At 44.6% G+C, this 12,810-nt stretch overlaps 1 protein-coding gene across 1 annotated transcript in view; it reads right to left on the minus strand.

The window, feature by feature from the left end:
- Positions 1-9,226: 9,226 nt before the first annotated feature.
- LOC310728887 (uncharacterized protein) overlaps positions 9,227-12,810 on the minus strand; it is a 50,093-nt gene continuing 46,509 nt past the window's right edge. The window contains exon 4 of the mRNA XM_083546755.1: positions 9,227-9,392. Coding sequence (XP_083402881.1) covers positions 9,385-9,392 — 8 coding nt within the window. The 3' untranslated portion in view covers positions 9,227-9,384. The remainder of the gene's footprint in view (positions 9,393-12,810) is intronic.

A 12,810-nucleotide genomic window follows, 5' to 3' on the forward strand; every position in this document is an offset into this window, starting at 1 on the left:
ACACTTTATACCACACCATCCTGCACAGTGTCACTTTATACCACACCATCCTGAACACGAACACTTTATACCACACCATCCTGCACACAAACACTTTATACCACACCATCCTGCACAGTGTCACTTTATACCACACCATCCTAAACACGAACACTTTATACCACACCATCCTGCACACAAACACTTTATACCACACCATCCTGCACAGTGTCACTTTATACCACACCATCCTGAACACAAACAATTTATACCACACCATCCTGCACAGTGTCACTTTATACCACACCATCCTGCACAGTGTCGCTTTATACCACACCATCCTGAACACGAACACTTTATACCACATCATCCTGCACAGTGTCACTTTATACCACACCATCCTGCACAGTGTCACTTTATACCACACCATCCTGCACAGTGTCACTTTATACCACACCATCCTGCACAGTGTCACTTTGTACCGCACCATCCTGCACAGTGTCACTTTATACCACACCATCCTGCACAGTGTCACTTTATACCACACCATCCTGAACACGAACACTTTATACCACACCATCCTGCACACAAACACTTTATACCACACCATCCTGAACACGAACACTTTATACCACACCATCCTGCACAGTGTCACTTTGTACCGCACCATCCTGCACAATGTCACTTTATACCACACCATCCTGCACAGTGTCACTTTATACCACACCATCCTGAACACGAACACTTTATACCACACCATCCTGCACAGTGTCACTTTATACCACACCATCCTGAACACGAACACTTTATACCACACCATCCTGCACACAAACACTTTATACCACACCATCCTGCACAGTGTCACTTTATACCACACCATCCTGAACACAAACACTTTATACCACACCATCCTGCACAGTGTCACTTTAAACCACACCATCCTGCACAGTGTCACTTTATACCACACCATCCTGCACAGTGTCACTTTATACCACACCATCCTGCACAGTGTCGCTTTATACCACACCATCCTCAACACGAACACTTTATACCACATCATCCTGCACAGTGTCACTTTATACCACACCATCCTGCACAGTGTCACTTTATACCACACCATCCTGCACAGTGTCACTTTATACCACACCATCCTGCACAGTGTCACTTTGTACCGCACCATCCTGCACAGTGTCACTTTATACCACACCATCCTGCACAGTGTCACTTTATACCACACCATACCGCACACAGACACTTTATAACACACCATACTGCACACAGGCACTTTATACCGCACCATCCTGCACAGTGTCACTTTGTACAACACCATCCTGCACAGTGTCACTTTATACCACACCATCCTGCACAGTGTCACTTTATACCACACCATCCTGCACACGAACACTTTATACCACACCATCCTGCACAGTGTCACTTTATACCACACCATCCTGCACAGTGTCACTTTATACCACACCATCCTGCACAGAGTTACTTTATACAACACCATTCTGCACACGAACACTTTATACCACACCATCCTGCACAGTTTCACTTTATACCACACCATCCTGCACACGAACACTTTATACCACACCATCCTGCACAGTGTCACTTTATACAACACCATCCTGCACACGAACACTTTATACCACACCATCCTGCACAGTGTCACTTTATACAACACCATCCTGCACACGAACACTTTATACCACACCATCCTGCACAGTGTCACTTTATACCACACCATACCACACGTGGACACTTTATACCACACCATACCGCACACAGACACTTTATACAACACCATCCAGCACAGTGTCACTTTATACCACACCATCCTGCACACGGGCACTTTATACCACACCATCCTGCACAGTGTCACTTTATACCTCACCATCCTGCACACGAACACTTTATACCACACCATCCTGCACAGTGTCACTTTATACCACACCATCCTGCACAGTGTCACTTTATACCACACCATCCTGCACACGAACACTTTATACCACACCATCCTGCACAGTGTCACTTTATACCACACCATCCTGCACAGTGTCGCTTTATACCACACCATCCTGCACACGAACACTTTATACCACACCATCCTGCACAGTGTCACTTTATACAACACCATCCTGCACACGAACACTTTATACCACACCATCCTGCACAGTGTCACTTTATACCACACCATACCACACGTGGACACTTTATACCACACCATACCGCACACAGACACTTTATACAACACCATCCAGCACAGTGTCACTTTATACCACACCATCCTGCACACGGGCACTTTATACCACACCATCCTGCACAGTGTCGCTTTGTACCTCACCATCCTGCACACAAACACTTTATACCACACCATCCTGCACAGTGTCACTTTATACCACACCATCCTGAACACGAACACTTTATACCACACCGTCCTGCACGGTGTCACTTTATACCTCACCATTTATAACTCACCATCCTGCACACGAACACTTTATACCACACCATCCTGCACAGTGTCACTTTATACCACACCATCCTGCACAGTGTCACTTTATACCACACCATCCTGCACAGTGTCACTTTATACCACACCATCCTGCACAGTGTCACTTTATACCACACCATCCTGCACAGAGTTACTTTATACAACACCATTCTGCACACGAACACTTTATACCACACCATCCTGCACAGTTTCACTTTATACCACACCATCCTGCACACGAACACTTTATACCACACCATCCTGCACAGTGTCACTTTATACAACACCATCCTGCACACGAACACTTTATACCACACCATCCTGCACAGTGTCACTTTATACAACACCATCCTGCACACGAACACTTTATACCACACCATCCTGCACAGTGTCACTTTATACCACACCATCCTGCACACGGGCACTTTATACCACACCATCCTGCACAGTGTCACTTTATACCTCACCATCCTGCACACGAACACTTTATACCACACCATCCTGCACAGTGTCACTTTATACCACACCATCCTGCACAGTGTCACTTTATACCACACCATCCTGCACACGAACACTTTATACCACACCATCCTGCACAGTGTCACTTTATACCACACCATCCCGCACAGTGTCACTTTATACAACACCATTCTGCACACGAACACTTTATACCACACCATCCTGCACAGTGTCACTTTATACAACACCATCCTGCACACGAACACTTTATACCACACCATCCTGCACAGTGTCACTTTATACCACACCATACCACACGTGGACACTTTATACCACACCATACCGCACACAGACAATTTATACAACACCATCCAGCACAGTGTCACTTTATACCACACCATCCTGCACACGGGCACTTTATACCACACCATCCTGCACAGTGTCGCTTTGTACCTCACCATCCTGCACACAAACACTTTATACCACACCATCCTGCACAGTGTTACTTTATACCACACCATCCTGAACACGAACACTTTATACCACACCATCCTGCACGGTGTCACTTTATACCTCACCATCCTGCACAGTGTCACTTTATACCACACCATCCTGCACAGTGTCACTTTATACCACACCATCCTGCACACGAACACTTTATACCACACCATCCTGCACGGTGTCACTTTATACCTCACCATCCTGCACACGAACACTTTATACCACACCATCCTGCACAGTGTCACTTTATACCACACCATCCTGAACACGAACACTTTATACCACACCATCCTGCACAGTGTCACTTTATACCACACCATCCTGAACACGAACACTTTATACCACACCATCCTGCACAGTGTCAGTTTATACCGCACCATCCTGCACAGTGTCACTTTATACCGCACCATCCTGCACAGTGTCACTTTATACCGCACCATCCTGCACACGAACACTTTATACCGCACCATCCTGCACAGTGTCACTTTATACCGCACCATCCTGCACACGAACACTTTATACCGCACCATCCTGCACAGTGTCACTTTATACCGCACCATCCTGCACATGACCACTTTATACCGCACCATCCTGCACATGAACACTTTATACCACACCATCTTGCACAGCGTCACTTTATACCACACCATCCTGCACAGCGTCACTTTATACCGCACCATCCTGCACAGCGTCACTTTATACCGCACCATCCTGCACAGTGTCACTTTATACCGCACCATCCTGCACAGTGTCACTTTATACCGCACCATCCTGCACAGTGTCACTTTATACCGCACCATCCTGCACAGTGTCACTTTATACCGCACCATCTTGCACAGTGTCACTTTATACCACACCATCCTGCACAGTGTCACTTTATACCACACCATCCTGCACACGGGCACTTTATACCACACCATCCTGCACAGTGTCACTTTATACCACACCATCCTGCACACGAACACTTTATACCACACCATCCTGCACAGTGTCACTTTATACCACACCATCCTGCACAGTGTCACTTTATACCACACCATCCTGCACAGTGTCACTTTATACCACACCATCCTGCACAGTGTCACTTTATACCACACCATCCTGCACAGTGTCACTTTATACCACACCAAGGCAGATGAAGCTGAATCAGACAGTGATGGTGGCATGTCTGATTCCGTGTTTAGTCAGGAGTCTCAGGAGGAAGCACTAGATGTTCTGTATACTGCTGAAGATATAAAGGAGTTTTTAAGAACCACAAAGTGGCAAAAGAATATATCAGTTGAGGAGTCCTTCCCTAACCGCAAACAATTTATTTATGACGTTAAGCATTTTAGAAGAGAGGGTTCCTTCACCGAGCAAGAGATATTCTGTCTAAAGAAGCTGATAACGAAGGTCAATAGGGAGAACTCTGATAAAGATTGATAAAGTGTGCAGTGTTTTTTACATTGGAGTGTTTTTTTACCATTTGTTTGTTCTTATCTATATTGAATTTTTTATGGAAGGAATCCAGATTGTGAGTTTTAACATAAATGGAGCAAGGGAACACGCAAAGAGAGCGAAGCTACATGAGCTCATTAGACAAAGGCGTGTTGATGTGGTCATGTTGCAGGAGACCCACAGCGACAGCAGTAATGCTGCTGACTGGGTGAAGGAGTGGGACGGGTTGGCGATTTTAAGCCACAACACATCGCTAAGTGGTGGTGTTGCCTTGCTTTTTACTCGCAATTTTATTCCTGTTTCTTACAATGTAGAAAATTTTTTAAAAGGGAGGCTTTTAAAAATAAATGCTTTTTATGAGAATGAGGTTTTAGTGTTTATCTGTGTGTAAGCTCCCACCAGTGCAGTGGAGAGAATGACGTTTTTAGACAAAACTCAATGATGTTACTTTAAACTGCAGCACTGCAGAGTTTTTAGTTTTGGGAGGGGATTTTAACTGTACAGCAGAAAATATAGACAGGAATCATGCAGAACCTCATATGCCTTCTCGTAAGCGTCTGTGGGAGTTGGTGGAGACCCGGGACCTCTGTGACATATGGAGAATTTTCAATAAAAAACAGAGGCAGTACATGTGGGCTCACTCCATAGATAACTCGCTCTCCCTGGCGAGACTAGATAGATTTTATGGTTTTAAGCATGAACTGACTTATTTCACAAAGTGTTTTATTTTTCCAGTAGGCATCTCAGATCATTGTATGGTTCAGTGCACCATCCCTAAAAAGAATGTTAAACCTAGGAGTGCCTACTGGCATTTTAACACTGCACTTTTAGAAGATGCTAATTTTAGAGAGTCTTTTATTTTTTTATGGAATTGTTTTAAACGTGAAAAGGCTTTTGACTCCCTACAGCAATGGTGGGATGTAATCAAGGCACAAATTAAGATCTTCTGTCAACAGTACACGCTCAATGTCACGAGAGACATTGCCAGATGTCTGAAAGCTCTGGAGACGGTGGAACTCCAACGTTTGGAGGCCACAGGAAATCGAGGGCATATTGAAGCCCTCAAAAACAAAAAAGCCAAAATGAAAGACCTGTTGGGTACTGCAGTGCAGGGGGCGCTGGTCCGGTCACGCTTTAAAAGCGTCACTGAAATGGAAGCTCCTTCTAAGTTCTTCTTAAGTTTAGAGCAAAAGAATGGACAGAAAAGGTTTATGCATGCTGTGCGGACGGAATCAGGGGATCTCATATCAGAGCCTTCTGAAATTCGCCAGCAGACAGTCAGCTTCTATTCTAAGCTGTATAGCAGCGAGAGGTCAGGGGCACAGGAGGTGGAAGAGAGCTTCCTTAAAGATCTGCCTAAGCTCACAGAGTCAGTGGCCAGAGAGTTGGACAGGGAGCTGTCACTCTCTGAGCTTCAGGAGGCTCTCCAAGGCATGAAGAATGGGCGGGTGCCAGGAATAGATGGTCTCCCCGTCGAGTTCTTCAAGGCATTCTGGGAAGTAATAGGGCAGGATGTGCTGGAGGTTCTGAGGGAGAGTGTGAGAGGTGGTCAGCTCCCATCAAGCTGCAGGAGTGCCGTTTTGACCCTGCTGCCAAAAAAGGGAGACCTGATCCAGCTGAAGAACTGGCGCCCGGTGTCGCTACTGTGCACTGAGTGCAAGCTGCTGTCGAAAGCATTAGCATCGAGACTGACGAAGGTGATGGAGCAGATCATTCACCATGACCAGACGTACTGTGTGCCTGGCAGGTCGATATTTGATAACGTTTACTTAATTCGTGACATTTTGGATGTCTCCAGGCTATTGGGCGTGAGGACTGGTCTGATCTAGATCAGGAAAAGGCTTTTGACCGGGTTGAGCATGAATACTTGGGGAAGCTGCTGGAAAGCTTTGGGTTCAACCTCAGTTTCATAGCCATGATCAAGGCATTGTACAGTGAAATTAAGAGTGTACTGAAGGTTAATGGTGGTGTATGTGCTCCTTTTAAAGTGTACAGAGGGATCAGGCAGAACTGTTCACTGTCAGGAATGCTGTACACTCTTGCAATCGAACCTCTTTTAATCAACCTAAGGAGTTCTCTTTTTGGTTTTTTTTATTTCACATGCCAATGCTTCACTTTACCTGTCAGCATATGCGGGTGACGTGGCAGTAATGGTGGGAACCCAGTCTGATGTGAATGTTTTGACTGATGTTTTAGGAAGATTTGAATTTTTATCATCAGCTAAATCAAACTGGGGAAAAAGTGAAGCAGTTTTGGTTGGGGAGTGGGGAGGTGGGGGCAGACTAAGCAGGTGGAAGCGGCTGGTTCCAAAGATGTCCTACAGGGGGCGAACGCTGGTGATAAACAACCTGGCAGCGTCGTCTCTGTGGCACAAGCTGGCGTGTGTTGATTCGCCACCAAACCTGCTAGCAAACATCCAGGCCCTGCTTGTTGACTTCTTCTGGGATGGTCTGCACTGGATTCAGCAGAGCGTCCTCCATCTGCCCAAGGAGGAAGGGGGGCAAGGGCTGGTTCATCTCGCCAGCAGGACGGCGGCCTTTCGCCTCCAGTTTATCCAGAGACCCAGGAAACTGGTATGGAGGACAGCAGCCAGTGGACTTTTGCACATGGCAGGAGGACTGGGGCTGGACAGCACTTTGTTTTTAATGGACACGGGCACGCTGAATGTTACTGGGTTACCAGTCTTTTACAGCAGACTTAGTTCAACCTCTGACAGCATCTCCCGACACAATCGTACTTACAACCCCACAACTACACTGTTTTACATGTATAGGACAGGAAGAGCTGTATGATGCTATTATGAAAGCTAAATCAACAACATGTCAGTTAGATCCAATTCCCACTAAACTACTGAAGGAAGTGTTATATACAGCTGGTGAGCCTCTTTTAAATATTATTAACTCCTCACTATCGTTAGGTCATGTCCCTAAATCCCTCAAGTTAGCAGTTATTAAGCCCCTCATTAAAAAACCTAATCTGGATCCAAACACGCTATCGAATTACAGACCAATTTCAAATCTCCCATTTATGTCTAAGATTTTAGAAAAGATTGTCGCTGCCCAGTTATGTAACCACTTGCAGGAGAACAATATCTTTGAAGAGTTTCAGTCAGGTTTTAGGCCCCATCATAGCACAGAAACTGCTCTAGTTAAAATCACTAATGACCTGCTTTTAGCTTCAGACCAAGGCTACATCTCCCTATTAGTTTTACTAGATCTTAGTGCTGCGTTCGACACTATAGATCATGATCTTCTCCTCGATCGCTTACAGAATTACATCGGTATTCAGGGACAGGCATTAAGCTGGTTTAAATCCTACCTGTCCAATCGTTACCATTTCGTAGATTTAAATGGAGAGCTATCCAGGATAATGCTAGTAAATTATGGCGTGCCACAAGGGTCAGTTCTGGGACCCCTGCTTTTTACAATATACATGCTTCCATTAGGAAATATTATTAGAAGGCATGGAATTAGCTTCCATTGTTATGCTGATGATACCCAGCTATATATTTCATCCAAACCAGGCGATACAGCTCAATTAGCTCGCATAACTGAGTGTGTTGAAGAAATAAGAGATTGGATGACCCATAACTTTCTGCTATTAAATCCTGATAAAACGGAGATTTTGCTCATCGGCCCAAAAAATAGTACACAGAAGCTCCAGCATCTCAGCCTGCATTTAGACGGTTGTTCTGTAACTACTAGTTCAACGGTAAAAGACCTGGGAGTTATTTTAGACAGCAACTTATCTTTTAAAAATCACATCAATCAAGTTACAAAAACAGCCTTCTTTCACCTTAGAAATATTTCTAAGCTAAGAAATATGTTATCTATATCTGATGCAGAGAAGCTCGTCCATGCGTTTATGACCTCTAGAATAGACTACTGTAATGCATTACTAGGTGGATGTCCTGCATCATTAATAAACAAGCTTCAGTTAGTTCAGAATGCCGCAGCAAGAGTTCTTACTAGGTCAAGAAAATACGATCATATAACCCCAATCTTATCGTCCCTACATTGGCTTCCTATTAAGTTTCGAATAGACTACAAACTACTGCTACTCAGTTATAAAGCACTAAATGGTTTGGCTCCCATGTATCTATCCAGTCTCTTAACACGCTACAATCCGTCACGCTCCCTGAGATCTCAAAACTCTGGGCTTCTAGTAGTTCCTAGAATAGCAAAGTCCACTAAAGGCGGTAGAGCATTTTCACATGTAGCTCCTAAACTCTGGAATAGTCTTCCTGACAGTGTTCGGGGTTCAGATACACTCTCCCAGTTTAAGTGTAGATTAAAAACATATCTTTTTAGCAAAGCCTACACATAACACACATCACGCACATCACATCACAACCTTGTGCTCCAGAACATCTGATCACATGCACATTATCAACTTGTGCTGTTAATATCATGAACAGCAGCTACGCTAATTCCTCTCCACTGCTTCTCTTTCTCTCCCCATCCCGAGGCTTCCTGAGGTTTGGCCAGCTCCAGTCACGTCCCACCTCGTGAAGATTATGGACCTATGGATGATCATGGAGAAGTAGATGCCGAGTGTTTAAAGGCCCTGGCATGGAGAAGCTGATGCTGGATCTATGATGATCACAAATTGTTCTGTATTGTTGAAAGATTTATGACCAAACTTTTGATGTCACCCATATGAGGATGGGTTCCCCTTTGAGTCTGGTTCCTCTCAAGGTTTCTTCCTCATATCATCTAAGGGAGTTTTTCCTTGCCACTGTCGCCACGGCTGCTCATCAGGGACAAACGCACACCATTCACCTTCACTGTTGTTTTCTGTAAAGCTGCTTTGAGACAATGTCTGTTGTGAAAAGCGCTATACAAATAAACTTGACTTGACTTGACTTGACTTTTAAAAATATGGACTTTTTATTTAAAAAGGATAAAGGGCTGCGGAACACTACACTGGCTGCTGGAGGAGCCCCTAGTCAATGGGAGTCGGCTGGACATCTTCGGTGCGACCACCCCCACAGTGTCCAGGGCCATGATCGCCTCGGGGATCGTCACACTCCGGGAGCTGGTGAACATCGTGGGGACAGACCTGTCACGAGGGGAAGACCTGGCTGCACATATAGGACTACGATCCCTGCGCATAGCTAACCAGCTCCTGCTGAGATGGAGGTCTACAACAGCTGAGGAGCGTGTTCAGCTGAAGGACTATATAATCGGCGAGAGCGGTCCTGCAGAGGAGGAACCTTTTCTCCAGCTGGACATCACTCCGGACCTCAACGGATGTGGTGGCCCCCTCCTGGAGTGCAGGGGTGAAGGGGAGATGAACTTTGGGACAGTGACGGGGAAGCTGCTCTACAGGGCCTGTGTTAAAGTTTTAAACAAGAAAAAACTGAGTGGGAGGGTGGACACCCAGTGAAGGAATTTGTTTGGTCTTAACAATGATATTAAGCCAGAGTGGAGACACTGTACAAACCACCATCACCTAAAAAAGCTGCCGACCTCCAGTGGAGGATTTTACACTGCATCATCTCTGTGAACTCTTTTATTTCTGTTTTAAACCCCAATGTTTGACTGTCCATTCTGTTCACAGAGAGAAACTGTTTTTCATGCTTTTACTCAATGCTCCAGGTTGCATTCTTTTTTTTTTGAGTTTTTAAAATGTATTTTTAGTTCCTTGAATGTGACTTTTACTCTTCAGTGTTTTATTCTGGGTTTTAAGTACAGCAGGAGAAACACGTCTGTGTGCCAGTTGATTAATTTTATTTTTGGTCAAGCGAAAATGGCAATATACCTGAGCAGAAAAAACAAAATGGTTCAAAACACTGACTGTGATGCCGCTAGAATCTTCTCCAGACTGACGAAATCCAGGATTGTTGTTGATTTTAACTTTTACAAGAGTATGGGGGGTCTGAAGATGTTTAAGTCTGTGTGGTGTTGTGGAGAAGCTCTTTGCTTTTTAAAAGAAAGGGAATTGAACTTTGCACCAGAGCTCGGCTAAACGTTTACACCCACCCCCATTTTTTTAAACTGTCATTGTCTTGTTTTATTAATGTCTATTTAATGTTTCATTTATTTATTTATTTATTTATTTATTTATTTATTTATTTATTTATTTATTTATTTATTTATTATATTTGACTATTTATCTTTTAATTTAACTTCTATGTCCTAGTACCTGATACCTCCGGGACATTACGTGACTTGTGCTGAATCTTATGTTAAATAAAGGAGTGTAAATAGTAAAAAAAAAAATCTCTCTCTCTCTCTCTCTCTCGGACTTGTCTGATTTTCCTAGATCAGGAAAAGGCTTTTGACCGGGTTGAGCATGAATAATTGTGGAAGCTGCTGGAAAGCTTTGGGTTCAACCTCAGTTTCATAGCCATGATCAAGGTGTTGTACAGTGAAATTGAGAGTGTACTGAAGGTTAATGGTGGTGTATGTGCTCCTTTTAAAGTGTACAGAGGGATCAGGCAGAACTGTTCACTGTCAGGAATGCTGTACACTCTTGCAATCGAACCTCTTTTAATCAACCTAAGGAGTTCTCTTTTTGGTTTTTTTTATTTCACATGCCAATGCTTCACTTTACCTCTCAGCATATGCGGGTGACGTGGCAGTAATGGTGGGAACCCAGTCTGATGTGGATGTTTTGACTGATGTTTTAGGAAGATTTGAATTTTTATCATCAGTAAAAGTAAACTGGGGAAAAGTGAAGCAGTTTTAGTTGGGGAGTGGGGAGGTGGGGAGCCGACACTTCCAGGAGGTTTGGTGTGGAAAAAAGGAGGTTTTAAGTACTTGGGTGTCTACCTGGGAAGTGAGTTTTTAAACAAAAACTGGAAAGGCACTGTAGAGCACATCAAGGGCAGACTGAGCAGGTGGAAGCGGCTGGTTTCAAAGATGTCCTACAATATCAGCAAACAGGCCCAGGCCTCGAGGACGCAGAGACCGTTTCATCGCACTTGGGGATCAAATCGCTACGGTATTCACAAAAATTCCTCAACAAACTGGCTGAAGCTCTAAACCCACAAGAGAAAGAGCTACTAAAGGAATACAGTCTGGGTGCTGCAGTCCCTGATGCTACTGACGCCTTCCCGGACATGATCATGACACCTGCACTCGGAGAATCAAGCCACAATAGTCCACTGCTAAAACTGGGACAACATGAAACTTTACATCTGTGTACGTTTAGTGGTAAAGTGATTTACAGAAACATTGTAAAGGTGTTAAACAAACACACGCTGAAAGGGCGAACAGACACTGTGTGGCGTGACAAGTTAATGTTTCCTGAGAATGTTAAACCGGTATGGGGAGTATTATACAAACCACCATTGACTAAACAGGCAGGTGATCACCAGTGGAGAATCTCTCATGGTGCTGTAGCTGTGAATGCTTTTGTTAACAAGATCAATCCCACAGTAAGTGATTTATGTCCCTGATGCTCCATCTAAGGTCTTCTTTAGTCTAGAGCAGAAGAATGGACAAAAAAGATTCATGCATGCGGTGCGAACAGAGTCAGGGGATCTCTTATCGGAGCCCACTAAATTTGCAGGCAGACAGGAAGCTTCTATGAGAAGCTGTACAGTAGTGAACTGTCAGAGGCACAGATAGCGGAAAAGAGTTTCCTTGTGGACCTGCCTAAGCTCTCTAAGCAAGCAGCCAGATGGATGAAGAGTTGACGCTGGTTAAACTTCACAAGGCTCTCCAAGGCATGGAGAACGGGCGGGCGCCAGGTATAGACGGTCTCCCTGTCGATTTTTACAAAGCCTTCTGGGCAGTGAGAGGGCAGGATGTGCTAGAGGTCCTGAGGGACAGTGTACAGAGAGGAAAGCTCCCATTGAGCAGTAGGAGAGCTGTTCTGGCCCTACTGTTGAAGAAGGGAGACCTGACCCACCTAAAGAACTGGCGCCGGGTCTCATTACTGTGCACTGACATCAAACTTCTTTTAAAAGCATTAGCTTCGAGACTAACTAA

This window comes from Silurus aristotelis (genome assembly GCF_946808225.1).
Source record: "Silurus aristotelis genome assembly, chromosome: 7".
NCBI lineage: Eukaryota > Metazoa > Chordata > Actinopteri > Siluriformes > Siluridae > Silurus > Silurus aristotelis.